The sequence below is a fragment of the Leptosomus discolor genome, chromosome 25, assembly GCF_034619465.1.
Source record: "Leptosomus discolor isolate bLepDis1 chromosome 25, bLepDis1.hap2, whole genome shotgun sequence".
Classification (NCBI taxonomy): Eukaryota; Metazoa; Chordata; class Aves; order Leptosomiformes; family Leptosomidae; genus Leptosomus; species Leptosomus discolor.
Window position 1 is genome coordinate 3,551,200 of NC_141415.1, and position 21,417 is coordinate 3,572,616.

Sequence of the window (21,417 nt, forward strand, 5' to 3'; positions counted from 1 at the left end):
ATCCCTTTCTGTAACATGATAATGTGCTATTTAAGAGTCTGATGTTTACTGTCCCCGGATATATTGCTGTGCCTCAATGCTTTGCTGTAACTACATTACAAAGACTCTCTGGAAAGATATGTGAAGTCTCAAGAATTTGTTTCTGCAAACAAATGCCTCTTGTGATGCTGCCGTGGGACGCTGGATCTCCACCACCGCGGCAGTTCTGAGCCCACCATAAACTCGCTGTGTTTTCAGGCTGCCCTGTTTTAAAGGCAGGTGGTGCTAAGTTTTCACGAAAACAAAATAACACCAATAAGAATATTGAGAGAGTCACCCCAATCCTTTTCCCACTCTATTTTCAAATAGCACTGGGCTCAGAGGACTTAGAGAGCAAGAAAAAAATTAGTTCTTCGTTTTCCTGCATTATCCTTTGATTTCCTGAGTTTTTTAAGTGCTCGGCTGGGAAGCCCCATGGGCTCTGCAGCTCAAACACCAGCCTCTCGCCCGCCTAGCCGGGCCAGCACCGCTGGCTCCTGTTAGTGACATGTCCCCCTGTGCCGACTCCTGTCACCACCGTGGTTTTTGACCCTCCTCTGGGTGTGTTTTGTTCCTTCGCCTGAAGTGTGGCCCAAGCCAACTGCACCGGCAGGAATGTGGGATTCTTCCAAGCAGCATCCATCACCCCGGGGAGCCGGGCGAAGAAGCTCTGCTGTCTGCAGTTCACCCCGTACCCAGCAAAAGGGATGGTCTGTTGAAAGCCCTTGGAAAACAATGCCAGAGCAAACCCAGCGCTGGTGGATGCCTTTCGCCAGCCAGCCCAGGGGGACTGAGATGCTGCTCATGTTCTTCAGGTGCCATCATGGTCCCTCAGGGTGGTCCAGACCAGCCGGGGTCACTCACTGCGTGTTGCCAACAGGTCACCCACAGCAACGGCGGTGCTGGGGTGGTTGCAAAAGTGTGTGCTTGACTCTAAGCACACGTCGGATGAGTTCACTGCTATGGGAGTGATGCTGCTCCGCTGCTTTCTGCCCGCTAGACGCTGCCTTTCTCAGGCAGACCAAGAGGCCTCCAAACGCTCTCCAGCCCCTTTCCTGGCAGCAGCCAACTCACCCCCTGCCTTGTGATGCTCTTCGGGACAAGGACACCCGCTGGGTTTGCCAGCACTCGGGGGATTTGCTCAGAGGAGGAGAAGGACGGGATGCACAATCCCGTGTTTCAGGGCACGTTGCAGCAGCACCTCCAGGGAGGCCTGAGCTGCGATGGGGGCTCTGCGTGCGCCGGACAAGATGCTGCTCCCTGGCCCCAGCTCCTCGCAAAGACTCAGTCGAGCCCGTGCCATTGCTGGCTTCCTTTGGAGAGCCACATCCTTCACGCTGAACATGCTAAGGGGGCACCAGCCTCCCCCTGGGACATCAGCTGCTAACTACCCAAAAATACGTGCCCTGCAGAGGTGTCTCCGCTCCTGCTACCAGCATCATAAGCCACGTGGAAATTAATTTCATACAATTCACTGATTGTTATTGCCCTGAATTTACTCGAACTCTGGCACTTCGATGCCTGTTTGCCCGCAGCCCTACCAAGGGTACCTCGATGTGCTCGGAGGTGGGGGTGGCATACATAGGGCTGGAAGCTGTGAAGTCCTCAGATACTCTCCCGAGCCACAGATGGAAATAGGAGGTTGCAACATCCTGCAGCAACGCGCTAACCCCCTCCTGCCTGGAGCCGGGGGATGCAGCGGGGCTGGGAGGGGCGGGGGTACCACCCCATCCCAACCTCCTTTCCATCCCTCTATCCCTACTGACCCCCGGGAGGGGATTGCTGGAAAGGGGACACTGGAGTGGATGGCTGCTTGGGTTTATTTTGGAGGGGGGTGTGTGTTTGGCCGTGGTGGAGGCTTGAGCAGGTGGGGAAGGGTTAAAGCAGGGACCCTGCGCTTGCCCACTGCCCACTGCCTGCACTCGGGTGTCATCCAAAGCTGCTGCTCCTCCCTGCCAGCGGCTCTCATGTCAGGCTTGGAAAAGATCTGAGCAGTGCTGCGAAGGCAGCGAGGACACAGCGTGGGGGAAGGGAGGATGGCGTGGGGCCGTAATGACCTGCTACCCCCCCCCCCCCAGGGGATCCCCCAGACTTGGGGGGCAGCGATGCAGCCACCTCGGAGGGATGCCAGGAGAGACACAGCCCCACCGGCTCCCATAGGGATCAGCAATGAGCAGGGCTGGGAGCAGGTCCCAGACCTGATGCTCCCCTGGGATTTGCAATATGAGGGCCCCTGCAGCACCCCAGGGCTGGAGGATGCCCGTTTTCCCTTCGCAGCCTCTGTACCCCAGTACCCTGTACCAGCCACCCTGCAAACCAGGACCACCACGGGGCACCCGCAGCCATCACAGCCCGCCCCACGCCCACCTCTGGGTGCTGAGCCCCGCACCTCCACTCTTGCCCTCCAGCTCCCACGGGATCTCATTCAAATCCACTTGGATCTGGAAAAGGGAGACTCAAAGATGAGATGTCCCCAAGCACTGTATAAATAACCAAGGAGGGAGGCAGCTGGACAGACAGACAGGCACAGAGGCTGAGCACCCTTCCCGGCATCTCCGGAGCTGTAGCTGGGATCTTTGCCCTCCTAACTCCCCAAAGCATTCACCACCTTCTCCCCCTTCCTCCCCTCCGTATAAACAACCTTATTAGTCCAACCTGCTGCACACAGAAATGATGCTGGACGGCTTGTCATTGCCTGCTGCCGCTCGCTCTCCTACCCCCAGATCCAGCAAGTTTCCCGAGTGAAGATGGAGCTGCCCGAGTGACTCCACAGGGCCCTTTTGCCCTGGATAATGCTCACCGGGCCGCTATGCACACACCAGAAAATCGAAAATGCTATTTAAATGCCGGCACAGCCAAGTCAAGGCTGAACTTGGTGTTCTTTTAACCAGTTCCCATAAATATGCCCTTTTCCCCCCTGAACAATTATAACATCAGGCATTTTCCTAGCAAGGACTAGAGGAGGCAGCTCCAGCGCTCATAGCATTGATCCATCAGCTCCACGAGCAGGATCTCCCCTGTATAACAGGACCGATTGGGGTGTCCTGCTGTCCCCAGGGTTTTATGGAATTGTTGCCCCTCGTTGATACCCGCTGTTAAATCTGTTGCAGTGTGTTTTGCTTGCCACACGCCCAGGCTGATCCCTCGCATCTCTATCAGCAGCGGTGTGGGCAGGGGAGGAAATGCTTGTGCTCCTCTGCAAACTTCACTCTGCAACTCAGCACCAGCTCCAGGGAGCAAGCAAGCAGTAAGGCAGGACCTGACTGAGAGGATAGTTGCTGTTGCAAGGGATGGGGGGGGACCAGGGTGGCTGATTGCCTCTGGATAAATCCCGAAATGGCACCGGGGGTGCACAGAAGTCCCTGCACGTGCAGTGACTCACGAGAGCTTTGCACAGCCCCGTGCACCCACCACAGGCACGTGGAGGGATTCAGCATGCAAAAAATGTCCCAAATCCCACCCCGGCACTGCCTGTGTCTCTGCTGCCCATGGGGGCATACGAGCCCTGAACCCAGCACTAAGCTCACCCTGCCTCCCCGGCACCCCAAAGCCTCTGGCTGTGCCTGTGCACCCCGCAGCCCCCGCATGTGACTGGGGGATGATGGCCTCCCGCCTCCGTGTCACCCTGTCACCACTGTTTCGGCACGGCAGAGGGGTCCCACCTCCTCCTCCTCTCCCCACGGAGGTCCCTCCCTGCTCCCCCACGGGGGACAAGGGCTCTGCGGGGACAGGCGCCTTCCCGAAAGGAGACACTGCGAAGCACCCCGCAGACCTTTCCTGCAACCTTGGCTTGGCCAAGCTGAGGTTTATATTTAGATCTCCAGGAGGAGAAGCCAGGAGAAAGGCGACTTGTGACTTTTAAGCCCTGCCTGTAGCTCCCTTCCTCCGGGTGGGAAGGTGGCTCAGAAACCGGTTGCCCGTCACATCCCCAGCCATCCCCTCTCATCCCGGCGGCAGGTCCGTGGCCACAGAGGGTCCGGTGGCTGCTGGCACCTGCATCCCTGCACCCTGCCTGCACCTTTACAGGGACTTTCTCCCCCTGTCTGGTGTTGTTTTCCACTCAGGGGGGTCCGGCAGGTGCCTACAGTCCTAAACACCACCCCAGCGACCTTGGGGGCTGTCCTGCTCCCATCCATCCCCGGCACGTGGACGGCGAAGCCCCCAGCATTGCTTGCACTGCCCCAGGCACAGCAAGAATGACAAACCTGGCGACAGCCAAGACCCTGTAGACCCTGCCCGGTGGCGTAGCATCAGCCCAGGGCTGAACCCCATACTTACTGTTGGGTGGAGAGAGCAAAATCCCAAGGAAAGACCTTTTAGGGCCAGAATTTCCCTCTCCTTCGACTCCTGGAGGCTTTGGCTCAGCGAGTGCCTGTTGGCAGAGCAGCTGCCGCTGCTGTCAGATGGTCATGAGTGAAACCTGAGGACATGCAGGGTCCTTCAGGTAGCCTCGGCCCCGTCTCAGCTGTGGCATTCGTCCCCCGCCGCGCCAATCATGGGCCTGGTGGCTCCTGCAACCCCCGCGGCCGCATCGCCCGGCGCTCCCGGGGTCCCGCGTGCATGGACCCCCCTGCACCGCGGCCACCCCGGCCATGCTCTGAGCCGGGGACGCAGCCACCCGGGGTGGTCATGGTGGTGGAGCAGGGTGCCCCAGATGTAGAGGTGGCTTCGGGCTGGCTTCAGCACCAAATGGGACGTGGGGAGGTGGAGGGGAGGTGGGAAGAGACCCTGGCCAGCACCTCCCAATCTATCTCTCCCAGAAGCGACATGCAATTGGAAATAACAGTGGGACAACTGCGAGGGCGGGGGGGGGGGGGGGGGGGGGAGTCGGTGCCAACCCCGCTGCCAACATTGTCCCCGAGCCAGTGGGTCTTTGGAAGTGTTATTCCCGTTGTATGGCACCCAGCACTGGCACGGCTCCTCCTTTTGCAAGCGAGGGGTGTCTGTCATTTCTGCTTTGTTCCCCCCATGCCCAACCTCCACTGCTGCCTAATTTTGCACCAGCACCGTGTTTCTTTGCATGCCAGGAGCATGCGATGGCCAGGACAACCAGCAGCCGTGGAGGGTCACCCCACTTTGACACCGGCACATCTCACCCTGTGTCCCTGCCCAGAGGCACCCCTGTAGGTCTGAGCCAGAACCAGGGTGGCACTGGATGGTGCAAAAGACGGGCTTGCCTTGCAGTTGCCTCCTCTCTTGCCCTTCCTGATGGGGCCTTTGGGGGGTTTTTGCATGCCCAAGTGGTTCTGGGTACGTGGAGTGCTCAGCTGGCACCCGGGGTTGGGAGGAGAGCGTGAAGAGGTGCCCAGCTTGTGGGCTGCATTGGGGGTGGACCAACCTGGTCAGAGGGGACTCATCATCTCTTCACACCGGGAGCTCAGTGCAACTCTTCTGCTGCTCATCCCATCCCAAAATAACCTGTAGCAACTTTCCCAGGCTGTCGTGGCCTTTACTGGAGCTGAAGCACCTGCCTTCCCCAGCCTGGCGTCCCTTGGTGGTGAGTTCCCATGGCAATTTGCCTTCCTCTGCCTCCAGCCCCTCACCCGTGGGGCTCCTTGTGCTCGCCAGCATCCCATGCAATCAATAAAAACAGGGCCAAGACTGTAGACCTGAGCACCCAGGGAGCTGGGAAGTGAAGTTCCTTGGCTCGATTCTGCTTTTCACTCAATAATTTTCCTTTTCAGTTCAAGACTGTGTAAATAAGGCAGCGCAGGAGACCAGGTTCAGCTCCTGGGGGAGAGGTCGCGCAGCACAGGACAGAGGATTAGCTCTGCACAAGAGATGCTGAAGGTGTGCTTTGGGAAGCATAGCTTCAATTTCTTCAATTAAAAAACTGACCCCAGGGCTCTTTTTGCTGACAAGGAGCCCAGGCCTGGCTCAGAGCAGCTAAAGCCAAGGGCAGGAGGGAGTGAAAAGCCCCACGCTCGCTCCCAGGGGGTTGCTACAACCAGGGCAGAGAGCACCAGGAGCCCTTCAGGAGCTCAGCAGCCTGTACCCGCAGGCAAAGGGCATCCCCTGTGTGTCCAGCAGTTGTTGGCTTTGGCTGGTGAGGAGGGCAGGGACAGGGACGTCCTCCCACTGTGGCTGTGGGGACTTTCCACTTGCTCTGTTGGTCACAGCAGGAAATTCAGGGGATGCTCGGCAGGTCCCATCACCTGCCAGCTGCTCCAAACCCAGCCTTGTCACCACTGGGAAGCCTGTGCAAGCTGCTTTTTTTTGCTTTGCCTATAGCCTAGAGCAAACCTGGGGCTCAGCACATGAGGGTGGAAACCCTGAGATGTTGCTCCTGCCCTTTGGGAAGCCGGGGGCACTCTGGGGTGCACAACTGGGCACTGAGCAGGGATGAGGCCACAGTTCTGCCTGCAAAACCAGCTGAATTCCAACCAGAATGGGAGATGGGGTACCCAGGGGTACTCACAACAGCAATTTGTGTGCAAAAACTGTCCTTGGGGTGACAGGGTGGGATAAGGGCAATGCTTGGCACACCTGGGCGACCCTGGGGTGTTTGAGGTGCCTTGGCTTGCACCTTCCCCCGAAGATGCTGGTGCTGGATACATCCTGACCCTCCTGCACTGCCAGACACTTGCCCTGCTGTGGGGCTGGCTGCATCCATGGGGGCTCTGTGGGGTCAAGCTCTGGCTAATCTCTGTGCAGGCAGGAGCTGGGCAGAGTCAGAGCTGCCGGCACAGAGCAGGGTGGAAACAAGGTGCCCCAGCGAGCTGGGGCGCAGGGGAGGGACATTTGCAGGGTACGCTGCCCAAGCCGCAGAGGCAGGAACGCCGCAGAGCGGGGATGAAGGAGCGGGTGCGAGTGGGGCACCCTTGGCACCCAAGCAGGGTGGCCCGGCAGCCCCCGAAAGGAGCAAGGAACGCAGGCAGGGAAAGAAGCAACAGGCAAAGGCACAGCTCTCCCAACCCTGTGTCTTATTCCCATCCCCATCGCTGATTAACCCTCCCCTGGCCAGGGCTGCCGAGGGGGACCCGGGGGGGTCCCTGGGACGTGTGCGGGGCTGGGTGCACGCTCCCCCGAAGCGGCGTGGCCCCCTTACCTTACTCCCTGGGTGCTCTCGGGGCTCTGGGCAGAGTCATTGGGTGCTGGCACCCAGGGCCAGCAGCCGGCAGCCCCCGGGACGTGCCGGGGTCCCTCCACACCAGCTGAGCCCGTGTCCGGGGCGGTGGGTGCGGGGACAGGGCTGACCCCCCGGATCCGGTGGCAGCGCCCGCGGCGGCGTTGCGGGGCCGCAGTGCCACCCACCGGCTCCGGGCAAAACACCCCCTTTCTCGGACACCCCTCTGCCCGAGGGGAGGACCAGGGACCCCCGGGACAGGGTGGGGGATGGGGATGCCAGGCTGCTGCGGCACCCCGGGCCACGCTGGAGGGGAGACGGGGAAAACCTGGCCCTGCTCTGCCGCGGCTCGGGTGCCCCACGTCTGCAGCCGTAGGGCACGGTCCAGGCTAGAGATGCAGCAAACCCTTCTGAAAACCTTTTCTACAGTCCCCGTGGCAGTGGCACCTCAGCCCCCTGCACTCGTGGTGGGCTCCTGCCTTCGCAGGCTCTGCCCCACCCCGCGGAGTCCAGGGGGTCGAAGCCCAGCAGGTCATTCGGGGTGCAGGTTTAGCACCCAGGAAAGGCCCGTTTGCAGCTGAAAATACATGCAAACCCCAGTGCTTTTCAAAAGCTTTATGGCAGCTGTGAGGTTCCCACTGAGCATCCCCAGCCCTGGTGCAATCTGCCACTGCTGTCTGCCTCACACCCCTGCTGAAACAACATCTTCCTCTGTAATGGTGGAGAGAGATGTTTATTCACCTGCAGTCTCTTCATGGCTGCAGGCAGGCATTTATTTGACATCTTCCACGCTCCTCTGGAGGTTTCCTGGCCAGCGACGCAGGAAGTTGCTAACCCGGGGGGTTGTTTAGTGGAACATCTTCCATCTCACCTCAAATCAAGTCTGGGGCTCTGTTTCCCTCTTAACACCTCTTTGTGAGACCAGACAGGATCTCTGGGGATCCTGCAGTCTTGAAAGAAGCCAACAAGTGGGTTTTATTTGAGGAAGGGCATGTGGCTACACAGGGAAATTGCAACCCAGGAAGTGTGAGAAGCTCTGTCGAGATCGGGCAGCTCGGGTCTCGGGATCATGGTGTGTCTGGGAGAGGCCAGGAGGTTTGGGGAAAGGGCATTTGAGGCCTCTCTTGCTCCTGGAGACAGAGTTTGCCAAGGCAGGAGCTCGGTCCAGGGAGGGCAAAGGATGCTTACGGGGTTGAGAGGGGCCAGGCTGCAGCATGGTGGTGGCAGCTCTGACCCAGAGGGGACACGGCACTGCAGCACCTCTGGGACAGCCCATGATGCACCCATCTTGTGCTCTTCCTCAGCTTCCTCCTCCTCTCCATGGCCATGTCCAGAGCCTGGCTGCTTCATCAGGCAGAGAAAAAGCAGATTCTGCCCCCACCCCCCCCACAAGGAATATTTCTAGGCATTGCAGATGTTGGCAGGGTTTCCACCCTCTAGCAAGCCTGGTACCGAATATCTGGGTTGGCAGAGCAAACCAAACCTCTCAAAAGTGATGCTGGATTTCAGAACAAGACTTTTATTGGCAAAAACATTGCTAGTCCCAGACAAATGAGTCCTGCTGCTTGCAAACTGTCCCATCTCTCCAGTGCAAAGCCCCTGGGAGAGGTGCAAAGCCCCTCCGAGCTGGCATGGCAAGGGTGATGGACTATCCTCCCCGGCACTGAGTGCAGCTGAAGCAAAAGGCGTGGGAGAAAGGGAAACATTTTGGAAAGCAGAGGAGGATCTGAGTGATGAAGACATCGCGAATTTCACATAGACAGTTGTCAGTTTTTGTCTTTGTATTTGCTTCTCCCACCTCCAGAATGGCTCCTGGGGGCTGTGTCTAGGCATCTTCCCATAAGGGAAATGGCTTCATAAACCAAAGAAGGAGGGGAAAAACCCCTCAGCATTTGGGCAACTTCAGCATTCATTCCAGTGCCAAACGAAAAATGCCAGATGCCCTTTGTGAAATGATACTTGTGTTTCCTACCCGGAAGGTAGGGGTAGAAGAGGTGGAGAAACTCTCTTCCCTTTCCCTAAAATACTGACCAAACCATGAAGGGAGCTTTGAGCAGCTGAGACATCACCATGGATCCACCCGAGCTGCCAGCACTGGAGCAGACAGAGGCTGTCCCAACGGCCGTTCATCCCACCCTCTAGGATACCAGGCCCAGAACCTACAAAATCCTTTTGATTGCTTCTGGGACCATAGCCATGGAGCTGCACCACCACTACCACCATCCTCAGGGAAGTATTTCCCCCCAAACGCCATCCTCGTCACGCTGTGAAGTCTTGGGTCACCAGGTTGAAGACGTTGCTCTCCATGGACGACTGCCACTTGCCCCAGTTCCTCTTGATCTCCGCCTGGACCTGAACCGACGCCACAGACCGGTGCTGGCACACAGGGGCAGCTGCCAGCCCCCGCTGGAGGGGCAGGAGCTGCACCCTGGGCTCAACAAGGGATTTGGGGTGCAAGAGGGTGGGGACCCCCATGCATGTCTGCATGCCCACGTGTGCACACATGCATGGTTGTGTGCGTGCAGCTCATTGGGGTGCACCCTTGGAGGTGTCTGTGTGCCCACGTGGGTGGCTGTGGTGCCCAGAGGGTTGGTGGAGGGGGGACACGCTCACCTCTCCATTCAGGAAGCAGTACAGCAGAGCCACCAGGAACCCCTGAAAAGGACAGAAAGAGGAAGTTTCACTCCAGGAAAGGGGCTGGACCCTTCCATGCTCATCTGCTGCCTGCATTTAGCATCCTCCCACACCTCCTACCCCACCCCATGGGCAGTAGGGGTATGGGATCAGTGCAAGTTATTCACCAGACCACAACCCTTGTGCTTTGTCCCTGGTGTTTGAGGGGTGCCTGGGACATAGTCCTCTCCCAAAAGAGTGCAAAGCCCCAGAAGCACATCTCAGGGTCTCTGTGTGATCTTTGGATGGGACAGGGTGGGTACATGGGGATTTTGCCTATCCATCTCCCCCAGCCTGCACCTGGTAGGAGCCGAGGACCAGCTCAAAGTACAGCCGGGCATCCACACCGATGTGCTCGGGGAAGAGTGCGAACACCACGTAGTGTACCCCGAAGAGAGGGATGAGGAGCAGCGTGGACTTCGTCAGCCTCCTGCGGAGAGTGGTAGCATGAGCGGGGGGTCTGTGTGCAGGCAATGGTCCTGCTGCCCTGTGGGACGAGCCCTTCCCAAATGCTTGGTCTTAACCCAAAAATAGGCTTTCCATGAAAGGCAGGGCTTGGAGGTTCCGAGGATGATCCTCCTCTGTGCTCCTCCAGGGAAGGGTCCCTGCTGCCCTGGATCTCCCCAGAAATCAGGATGAGGGGAGCTCCCCCTTGTCCAAGCTAGCCCTTACATGTACTGCTGCTTGTAGCTTTTGCTGATGTCTGGGGACCGGATCTTCTGCGCTAACATCCTAGTGACATTGAGGAAGATGAGGAAGTTCACCTGCCATGGGACGCCAGGCATCAGGCTCTGCACAGACCCCTGGTTGGGTCCCCCTGTCCGTGAGGGACCCCCATGTCTGGGGCTGGGATGCTCAAGGGACATACGCACAAATATGGCCAGAAGGATGGGAGCCTTGATCACCCACCAGTAGAGACTGGTGTAGTCGTCCCAGCACCTATGGGAGAGGACAAACGGCTCTGCCACCCGCTTGCACCCTCTCAGGCCAGGTCTTGCTCCGCCACCCCCGCAGCCCCCTGCCCCATTTGCACACCACCTCTTGCAACGGGGCCCTGCCATAGTGAGGGAGTCTTTGGGCTCCACCAGAAAATAGAAATAGCATTAAATTAAAGTGCTGCCCCACTGCTCCCCTCCTTAAGCCTCCCATCCAAGAGTTTTGTCCCCTGGGATGTGCAAGGGGCACCCGTGGTTGAGCTGGCCTGGAGAAAGACGAGGGGTGGCTGCTCTTACCCGTGGTTGTCGTACTGCAGCCTGGTGACCACCCACACGCAGACTGTAAGCATGGGGACACCTGCAAGGACAGGACCCAGGCAGGGATGTGGAGCCACCCCGGGTCTCGGGGGAGCCGCCGTACCGCCTCTCCATCCCTTGTCCCCAAAAACACGTGCCCGGGTCAGGTCTGGGGCTCTGGTGGTGGCAGGAAGGTGACGGCCTTTCCCCCTTCTCCAGGTTTTGGAAGGAGATGGTGCCCACTGAAGGTGATGTGCCTGTCTGTGTGTCACCTCCTGGCTGCCCCCTGTCCTGCTGTGTGCCCTTACATCTAACCTGGGCACCTGAGACAGGCGTTTCCAGCCCCAGATGGATGTGGGAAGAAGGAAGGACCTGTCTCTGTCCCATCCTGACCATGTTCATGGTCGGTGTTAGCAAGTGTTTTCCCCTTTGAGTGGTTTTGCCATGGGGGCAAGGATCAGGCCATGCTGCCCGACCACCTCCAGGGGCTGGCAGGAGCTGGTGGGTGCCCCACCGAGCACGAGGCCAAGCAGAGAGACGCTGGGGTGGGAGGACATGCTGAGAGGAGCCATAGGGAGCACTGTGCCTGTGGACCTTTGGCCAGGCAGATCTCAGAGCAGCAAGTCCAGGCAATCCCCAAAAGTGGTGCCTACTCTCTGTCTGCGTCAGTGGGACCTCACTGGAGGAGGGGTTGATGTGCTGGGGGGCCCCACACTCACCCCAGCCGATGAGGATGTACCACCAGATGTACCTCTTGTCAGAGGTGAAGGTGAGCAGCAGCAGGGTCTGCAGGTACATGCCCTCCACCAGCAGCCAGTAGAAGTTGGCCAGGACCGCGTACTGGAAGAAGACAATGGCTGCTTTGCAGTTCACCTGTGAGGATGAGGAGGGGGAAAGGCTCAGCAGTGCTGGCTGGCATCGGACCCTCTCCTGGGGGCACAGGGGATGGTCCACCTCCCCATCCACCCACTCAAGGAGACCTGTGGTGGTCTTTCAGTGCAGCCCCAGGGATGCTGCACTGGTCCCACACGTCACCTTCAGCACTTTCTGCTCTGCCTGCGCAGCACGGGCAGATGGCTGCAGGCTGTTATGGTTGGACCTTTAGAAACCTGTATCTGCTGGTGTCCACAGTGTTGTACCTGGGCTACATGCAGCGGTTTCTGTTTCTATTAACAACCACAAATCTGCACATCTGGCAGTGCAAGGTCTGTTTGCTTGTACATGGTGCTGCTGGGGTTGTGCAGAGCTTTAGCCTCGCTGGGAGACTTTTTTCTGAGACCAGGGAGAGCTTTGAGGGCAGAATGTGTTCTCTGCAGACAGGGCCCGTGCAGAGGTGCTGTCGTGAACCTCCTGAAGTCCACCCAAGCCAGCCTTTCCTCCCGAGGTTCACAGCCTCTCTTTCCCTCCTCTTTGCACTGCTAAATCCAGTGGAAATGCAGCTAGACCCTCTCCAGACCAACACATGGTGCCTGCTCCTGCACCGTGCCGGGGCTCAGCACCTTACCGTCGACATCGTGCAGTGGTCGACGGACTCATCCGAGAAGAGAACGGCGTCCTTGATGAACACAGCAGCACCGCGCAGTATGAAGGAGGCGAAGAAGTGGATGTGGATGGAGTTCCTGGTGCAATGCAGCTTCCTACAGGAGGAAGAGATGTGCTGTGCCCAGGGAAGAGCAGAGAGAGCAGATGGGCAGAGAAGCTTCTCTTTCACGACCAGCTTCCCCGGGTGGACCCCAGCCCAGGGGACCGTGTGTTGGTGATGGTCAAGCACGAAGCCCTGGAGGAGGTTTTCCTGCTCTGAAATCGTGAAGAATAGGGTTGTGCTGTGCTTGAGGCTGCTGCCCGGGGATGAGGTGTGCTGGGGAACATCCTCTGGCCACCTCCAGAGAGCATCCTTCTGCAGCACAGCGAGGTCTGCAAAAACAAAGCTTGAAAGGGCAACCTGAGGGTTTAAAGTCTGTGTGTCAGCAGGAAAGGACAATGCTGCAGTTCATCTCATGCCTCCCTGGTTATCCCTGTTGGCAGGGATGGAGCCTGTCTGCTCTGGGAGGGGATTTACCCTGCTCATGACTTACCCTGCTTTCCTCCAGCTGCAGCCCGCGGAGCAGCCAGCTCCAAGCCCTACCTGAAGCAGGAGAAGATGCCGATGGCCAGGAGCAGAGCTGCCAGGGATGTGGAGTAGCCGCAGGTGTAAAGCACCTTCATGGTGACAAAATAGCCTTTCTGGAAGGGAAAGCACCAGTGGAGTGAGGCAGCGTGTGCTGGTCTGCGACGGGCAGGGAGGTGGCAGGGTGATGCCCCAGCCTTTGCCCAGGCTGAGCTTGTACCCAGCCAAGCTCAGATCCCTCCAGGCAGCCCAGCAACAAGGGGCCAACGAGAGATCCCCAAGAGCCCCCCAGTGTTTCATTGCCCAATGGTGTGGACGGGGCACCCTGCCCACGGCCCCCGGGGTGACCCGCTTGCCTTGGCCTCGGTGTCGTTATTGCTGCCCACGGCCTCCAGCTCACAGGCGCTGTAGTAGGGAGGGCTGGGGAAGCTCCATCCTGACTCGGTGCAGTTTCTCCAGATCAGCGCTGCAGCAACAAGAAGGGACCTCGCGAGAGCCATGTGCATCGGCCCTGCATGGGCACCCCCAAAATGTCCCGCCTGGGGACGGCACCCTGCCCTCTGGGACGGAGCCCATATCCCAGAACCAGCACCCCGGCTGTGACAGCAGCATGGTACCCGAATGGCCTGGCTGCCTCATCCCGCCCATCCAGATCACATCTCTGCCCTCTGTGCTTGGAGGTGCCAGGACACCTCAGGGCAGGGTGTGAAAGCAAGCATGAATCCCTACAGTGGGAGGGAATTAAGGCTAAAAGGGACTTTTTCATCTTTTTTCAATTACACCCAGCCGAGGAAGCGCTCAGATGCCGTGGGGGCTGGTTGGGTGCTCTCCTTCACATTCCACTGCCTCCAAGATGGATGGAGGCAGCGGCTCCCCTGGCAGCAGCACGTGCCCCAGGAGAGCTCCTGGCCTTGAAATAATCATGATCTTATGCTGCGTTTTCCGACTGTGTGGCTTGGAGTGGTACCAAGCAGGTCAGAAGCATTAGGCTGGTGTGTGGATGGGGACAGGAGGGCACTGAGCAGCTAGGGGACTGTCCTGGTGTCACCCAGTTGGAGGGCGAGGTCCCAAGTGCTCTGCCTATAGGGGATGCTTGCTACTGGGTGATGAAAGGGTTTGAGGCCTTTTCTGGCATGGCAGCTCCCTGCATCTCTGCTTTTGCCCGTTCCCTGCTTAGATTGCGATATAGGCCAAGCTTTTGGATGGGGCAAGAGCTGTGGGACCAGAGGGGAAGGGTGGTGGTGGCACAAGGATCCCAGGCAGGCAGGGGCAAGGATCCCAGGCAAGCTCAGCGCTTGGTCCCCGGGGATGAGCGGTCCAGGCCGGATTTCAGAGCACTGCACCTTTGGAGTTCTTGAAGATGTGGAGGATGCTGGGGCACGCGACGGCTCGGGACTGGCCGACAGGCACGGCTGGCCAGCAGCTCACTCCGTCCCACTCGGTCGGGCAGCCTGGGGAGGGACGGGATGGTTGGTGCCACCAGGAAGGGATGTGCCAGGGGGACACACACAGCCCCCCAGTCCCAGCAGGCACGGCTGCGTGGATGTAACGAGAGAGCAGCCAGCAGCCAGCCGTCACCCAATCTACAGGGCCATGCCGTACCCCCTCAGGAATTAGGAGCATCCTGGCTCCAGTTCTGGGAGCGACCTCCCTCAGTGCTCAGATCTCCTTTTAGCCCTGTGGCAAGACGGGACCTGGTATTTTCTGGGGCTACACCAGACCCAGAGCTCCTGTGGAGAGACCCCAGGGGATGAGGTGTGGGAAAGGCTGGGACTTCCCTGGTGGCATATAAAATAATGCAGGTTTATGCTGGATTTCTGCACCCAGCAGCCGTGGTGGGCTAGCTCAGGACGTCTCTCCAGCCTGAAGGAGGAGGATAGGAGAAAGCAGTGCTGGTTGAGCAAGTAGCTTAAACATGTTTTGCTTCTCTCTCTAATGCTAAGTTCATCTTTAAATGACTCTCCAATTGCCTTGGAAACGAGCATGGCCAAGTAGACGCGGGGCGTTGAAGAATTAGCGCTGCGGCACACTGGGTTGAGACATAGACATCACACTTCCAGGACAGCTCTCCTCCTTGCACATGTACATTATTAACCTTGTAGATATACATTATTAACCTGGAGCCATATCTATTCCCAGCCAGGGAATGTGCACTCAGACAAGTCTAATTAGTTTTCTCTGATCTCAGCAAAGCAGTCTGTAGGTATCTGGCCAGGCTTGGAGGGATTTGCAGGGCTGTCATTACAGCACCAAGGTACGTCTTAATTTTTGCTCTGGAGGACAGGTGAACTGAGGGGACTGTTGCTGAAAGCAGTTGCTTCGTTTCTTGGGGTCTGAGCAAAATACCTGGATGTGTCTGCGTGGCAGAGCCATCCCGCTGTGTATAAATGCATCTCTCGCTGTATGAACGAGCTTTTCCAGCACAGTGAGTGCTGTGGGACCACTTGGCTGGGAGACAGAGGAGCAGCCTATGGCACAGGAGTCGAGCTGGGATTCACCCAGCTCTGCAGTGCAATCCCAGGGAATAAAGTCATCCCTTCATTCTGATGGAGAGAGAAGGTTTAAGTCCCCTTTACAGTTCTGTTTCCCTCTCCCAGGCTGCTGCAGCATCTGAAAAAACCCTGTTTCTTAGAGCTGTGCAAAATGGGGACAATCCTCCCATGGAGAAGAGATGATGGAGGCAACTTCTTGGGAGAGAGGGAAAAAAAACCATGAGAAAAGGAACTGGCGACTTGTCTCATTGCCCGCCTCTCTGGCAGGAGCTGTGCCTTCAGTGTCCCCACATTGCTGGTCCCTTGAGGCCACCACATCCTCACACCATCCCCTGTCCCTGGGCTCCCAGCTGGTGTAGTGTGGCAGCCCGAGGTGTTTGGTTTGGGTTGGCCCAAAGAAACCTGCTTTATTCCAGTCTTCCCAGTGCAGGGCTGAAACATCCCCCAGATCAACATTATCCTCACGATGTTCTCCCTGACATGGCCAAAAAGAGCGTTTTTTCCCTCAAAATGCAGTTTGATGGGGAGTTCCTGCTCAGCATTTCTACTGGTTAATTATATGCAGACTTCCCAGAGCTGCCTCCCTACTTCGTGCTGCTCTGACTGGTATCTGGACACCCCCAAAAGAGATCATTTGAGCCTCACCAGCAGGTTATTTCTTCCCAGCTATTTCAGAGCAGTAAATGCTGCGAGCACTGGAGCAGACTTTGAAGTGGCAGCACTGTGAACGCGATCTCTAACCAGCTTTAGGGCCCCACAGTGGGTTCCCCAGAGGGATGCTGAAGCCCGAGGTCCCTGTCCTGTCCCTTCACGCTACATTGCCACCATGTCCAGGGCATCTGATTCTTCCCCTCCATTGTCACTTAGTGCCACGCTCTCTGCAAGACTCTCCCCACGCTGGCACAAGCAAGCAAGGGGGAAGGGATAAATTCAGTTCAGGTGGGCAGCAGAGGCAGCAGTCGAGCAGGAAATCTGGGATTAAATACTGATTTTAATTATGCATTCACGCTTCTCGGTTATTTTCCTGCAGTGAGATTCCTTCCCAGTGGCTGGCATGATCTGGGCTGCGAAATGGACCTTTTCCAATCAACTTGGCTTTTCTGTGCTAAGCTGGATGATATGTTATATCTCTGCACAGTTGCTTAAGCGGTTATGCACCTTAACATGCATTTATTGAGAGGCTTCACTTTTACATTTGTATTAGATGAAACCCATTGAAAGGCACATTTCTTATTCACTAGGTAATAATTTTTACCCAGAATTTGGGCCAAGCTGCTTTTGGATGGAAACTGAAAATGCAATTATAAAAAAAAAAAACGTACAAAAGCAGCTCTTTAAAACTGTTTTTCAAGTAGCTAATTGGTTTAAAAGTCCTGGATTGGTAAAAATTAAGTTGCTCAAAACATGTTTAGCGTTAAAAGTAACAGACTCGGGAAGGCAAGAAGGCATGAAGTGGTGACATGCGCTGTGCGACACTACTGCTGATGGCCAGGGCTTTGCATCGCCCGTGCCCGCAGCCCTGCCTGGCCCTGGTGCATCAGTGCAGGGAGGACGGGAGTGGGGCAGGAGGCACTGCGTGGGGCACGGACTGCACCATCGTTGCCATATGCCGTGAATCTGGGGGGACTCAGCCCCTGCAGTTGTTTGCATCCCTCAGCCCACCCATACCCCCTGGCTGCAATCTCAGTCCCCCTCTCTCCCTGCAGCAGCATTTTTCGGGGCTCTCCAGGGATGCTCCTTAGCCTTTGCCTCGGCGCTGCTCTCCATTTTCCTGAAAATACCTGGTTTTCTGCATCCATCTGCACTCTGCAGCCCCCCTACCATGGACTATCCTCCAAAGACACCCTTAGCAAATCCTCCTCCTCCTCCCGAGGGAGATGAGCCCCGTGCACGGCGGATGGCTTGCACTCACCTTGCTGACTGGGAAGTCCGGCGGGGGCTGGTATTTGGCTTTCACTCCTGATAATCTCCAGACATTCAGCTTCTTGCTCGTGGAAATAGAGGACAACGGAGCAGTCGGGATGTGTTGCTCGCACCTTGGGAGGGGGGAAAGGGCAGACAGTGGGATGTCGAGCTTTAAAAGACCTGAGCAGGCAGGGTACCAGACAACATTCACTATTTCTGCTGCAGCCAGCCCCAGGAGAGCCTGTCTATGTAACCGTGCCTTTGGACTCTGACATTTCCTTAGCTTTCTGCTGTTTGCCTTGTAAACACCGGAAAGAACCACCACAATTATTTCTTAATTCCCTCCGAAAGCGTGTGATGCTTAAGGGCACCGCTCCGCCAAGACATGAGCACTGTGCAGAGGAGCTGAGCTTGAAGATGGAGGGGCCAACCCCATCAGCAAGGCAGAGGCGAGCATGTTCAAAGCCTGAGCAAGGAAGCCACGTAATCAGAGATTTCAAAAGACCACCTATTCGGGCATACCTAATCCTTCCCTTGCCAGCTGGGTTTTGCTCACATGGGTTTTGCTCACGTTCAGGCTGGTGTATTTTAATCAGAGGCATCGACAATGGCCGTTGGAGTTCACCCTTCACCTGTTCCCCGTCTTTTTGGGGAGATGCTGCAAAACAGGCACGCTGACCTCCTTAAAGTTTTTGGGTTTCCTAGTAGAAGTGCTGAAACACCAAGGAGTACGCCCTGACCCTCCAGTTCCCAAAAATGCAAGGGATGTGGTGGCTCAGCGCCCTGGGATAGGGCTGCCTGGGAATCCCCGTTTTTGGGATTTGCCCCCTTCGCTTCCACCTGGAGAGCCGGGAGGTTGAGACTGAAGTGAGAGCAGGCTGTGAATTTTGAAGGCCCGTTCCCCACGCACCCATGCCCACAGGGAGATGCAGTGGGGGCTGCAGCATCAGATGCAGGACATGGCTGGGGCAGGGTTCTTTGGTCCAAGACATGGGATTGGGTTGCTGATGGTTTTAGGCGTGCACACAGAGATATAAAAGCTGGAGAAATAGAGGGACGAGGGTGGTCAAGTGGACCCAAGGACTGGAGGGAAGTGTGGGGTGTTAAAGCATTGCTTGGCTCAGTCCTGTCCTTCCCTACCCTCTCCTGGCCACTCCTCTGGGGTCCCTTCACCTCCCCCAGGAGATTTCATTTCCTTTTCCCGCTGAGCACAAGATTTATGAGTCTGCAAAATGCATTTTGGTGATAGCTGCTGGGGACAGCACTGAGAAAGCACACGACTTCATCGTAGTGATGAAGGGGCTGGACCGGGCAGAGATGCCACAGCCCCTTTTAGCTGAAAAGCTGCTGTTTTTTTAATTTATGGCAATGCAGCCTGGCTGCTGGAGCACCGGAGCAGGTAATGTGCAGTACTCCCTTCAGAACTTGCTTCAGGGCAGGCAGATCCTTGGCGTGCCTCAGTTTCTCTGGCTGGGAAGGGGTCTGATGCCATCACTCTCTTTATAGAGCCCTCAAAGCCTCTGGTGCTCCCCTGGCCCTGCTTGCTTCCCCTCCTCTTTCCCCTTTCCCTTTTTTCCCCCTTTGTCCCCTTTTTTTTCCTTTTTTTTTTTCTTTTTTTTCCCTTTTTTTCCCCATTTTTTCCCTTCCCTTCCCTTCCCTTCCCTTCCCTTCCCTTCCCTTCCCTTCCCTTCCCTTCCCTTCCCTTCCCTTCCCTTCCCTTCCCTTCCCTTCCCTTCCCTTCCCTTCCCTTCCCTTCCCTTCCCTTCCCTTCCCTTCCCTTCCCTTCCCTTCCCTTCCCTTCCCTTCCCTTCCCTTCCCTTCCCTTCCCTTCCCTTCCCTTCCCTTCCCTTCCCTTCCCTTCCCTTCCCTTCCCTTCCCTTCCCTTCCCTTCCCTTCCCTTCCCTTCCCTTCCCTTCCCTTCCCTTCCCTTCCCTTCCCTTCCCTTCCCTTCCCTTCCCTTCCCTTCCCTTCCCTTCCCTTCCCTTCCCTTCCCTTCCCTTCCCTTCCCTTCCCTTCCCTTCCCTTCCCTTCCCTTCCCTTCCCTTCCCTTCCCTTCCCTTCCCTTCCCTTCCCTTCCCTTCCCTTCCCTTCCCTTTTTTCACTTTTTTGCTTTCTTTTATCCCCTTTCTTTTTCCTTTCTTTTATCCCCTTTCTTTTTCCTTTCCCCGCTTCCTTTCCCCCCCTTCCCTTTATTTTCCTTTTCTTTTCCTTTCCATTATTTAAGGCCTCCATGTCAGCTAAAGAACTTGCAGAGTGAAGCAGCACGGGAAGAAATCCTGAAGGCTTTGCAGAGAAACGCCGAGCAAAACCCCTCTCCCGCTGGAGCCCTCCGCTCCCCGGCGTTCGCTGCCGAAGCCATTTGACACGTTCAGACTCACCACGCATGGCTCTGGCAGCCCAACCGCTCTGTGTCCCCCCATTTCAGCGGGGGCTCGGTGCCGGCCATCCCTGTGGGTCTGCCCAGGGATGGGGAGCACCCTCCAGCCATCCCAACCTTCATGCCCGCGGATGCTCTCCCAGGCCCTTGGGGTTTGGGCCTCCTTCGAGGCACGTAGGATGTGAGCAAAGCCCCCACCAGGACCCACGTGATGATGGAGGAGACCGTCCTCAAGGCAGGGCAGAGCGGGGTCACCCTCCTCGGGGATGCCCTGGAGCAGCCCCTGGAGCTGAACGCCGTGGGAGCTTTGCTGGCTGCGCTGGCCGGACCCCCGAGTGCTGTCCCAGCCCCGGGGAGTGCAGCGGGGTCCCAGCATCGCCCACCTCCCTCCCTGCCCTTCCCTGAGGTGCATGTCAGCAGATCCTCCCCCAGAAGCTGCGAGGAAGACACCTGAAAGCACCTGAGTGGATGCAGCGGTGCCGGCGGCTCACAGGTACCACCCTTGGGTTGGGCAGCACGAGGGATGGGGACAGGGATGGGGATGTGCCGGGGAAGACCTGACCCCTGACCAGGACTGCAGGCATGCTGCTCCCCAGGGCTGGCTGGACCCCGAAGTGGCTGTCACAGGCAGGGGACCACCGTGCTTGCTGCCCACCCTCTCCCCACCGCAGTCCCATCCTCCCCGGGGACACTTACCCGAAGTGCGAGCAGCAAGACCAGCAGCATGCAGGTGCCGGGGGGCTGCCATGGCCCCCCCATAGCTGGAACCAACCCTGTGCTGCCCCATCCACAGACGTCCTGGCTCAGTCCCCGAGGGGCTGGGGACAGCCCAGCTCCTTCTGCATGGCCCTGCGGGTGGGGGGCCGCATCAGGACCTCAGCTCTCAGGGCAACTCAGCACCATCCTTCCCCTAACCCCGTTTTGCTGCTCCTTCTCAGCCCTATCCTGCTCTTGGAGCCCTCCGGGCCCCTTTCCCGCAGTGGGTGCCCAGTCCCACTTGGATCACCCTGACTGTGCCCACCCAGCTCGGGCTGTCGCCCCGCCACCTCCCTGTCCCTGCCCAGTGCCAATGGGCTCTGTCTCTCTGCGAGACTGAATGTCACAGCTCCTGGATCTGGTAGTACGGCAGGCTCCACCCTCCGCTCCCCCTCCCCACGCAGAGGGCTGGATGCAAGGAGCAGCACGGGGGGGACACCCCAGCCTGGCAGTGCCCAGCCTGGCCACCGCTGGGGTCCCAGCACCCCCTTACCTGCTCCCATCAGGGACCTTTGGCGCTCCAGCTGGGCCCAGGGGGATGTGCAGGAGGGGTATGGAGCCCTCTCGCCTGCTCCTTGGATGCTGCCGAGCTGGAAACCTGCTGGCTAAAGGCTGTGGGAAGTGGGGGTGCAGGCAAGATGGGGTGCAGGGGGGCATGCCAAGGGTTGCGCTGCTCCCCGGCCGGCTCCAGACGGGACCTGGGGCTAGAGGAAGGTAGAGAGCTCAGAGATGCGATGCTGGGATTGTGCACGCACAAGTGCATGTACAAACACATGCCCTGACACGTGTGT

General features: G+C 57.7%; 1 protein-coding gene across 2 annotated transcripts; it reads right to left on the reverse strand.

The window, feature by feature from the left end:
• Positions 1-9,343: 9,343 nt before the first annotated feature.
• On the reverse strand, positions 9,344-20,629 carry LOC104353906 (vasoactive intestinal polypeptide receptor 1). 2 transcript variants are annotated; one of them, XM_086477993.1, is made up of 13 exons: positions 20,575-20,629; positions 17,501-17,641; positions 14,440-14,547; positions 13,449-13,562; positions 13,115-13,208; positions 12,494-12,626; positions 11,709-11,862; positions 10,990-11,050; positions 10,630-10,696; positions 10,430-10,521; positions 10,058-10,187; positions 9,698-9,739; positions 9,344-9,436 (listed from the first exon to the last, which is right to left on the reverse strand). In XM_086477993.1, exons 1-13 carry the CDS (start codon positions 20,627-20,629, stop codon positions 9,344-9,346), a joined length of 1,284 nt encoding a protein of 427 aa, XP_086334119.1. The 2 variants fall into 2 exon arrangements, with proteins under 2 accessions (XP_086334119.1, XP_086334120.1); XM_086477994.1 differs by having other exon boundaries at positions 13,115-13,212; positions 13,453-13,562; positions 17,501-17,624; positions 20,567-20,629.
• Between the last annotated feature and the right edge of the window lie 788 nt (positions 20,630-21,417).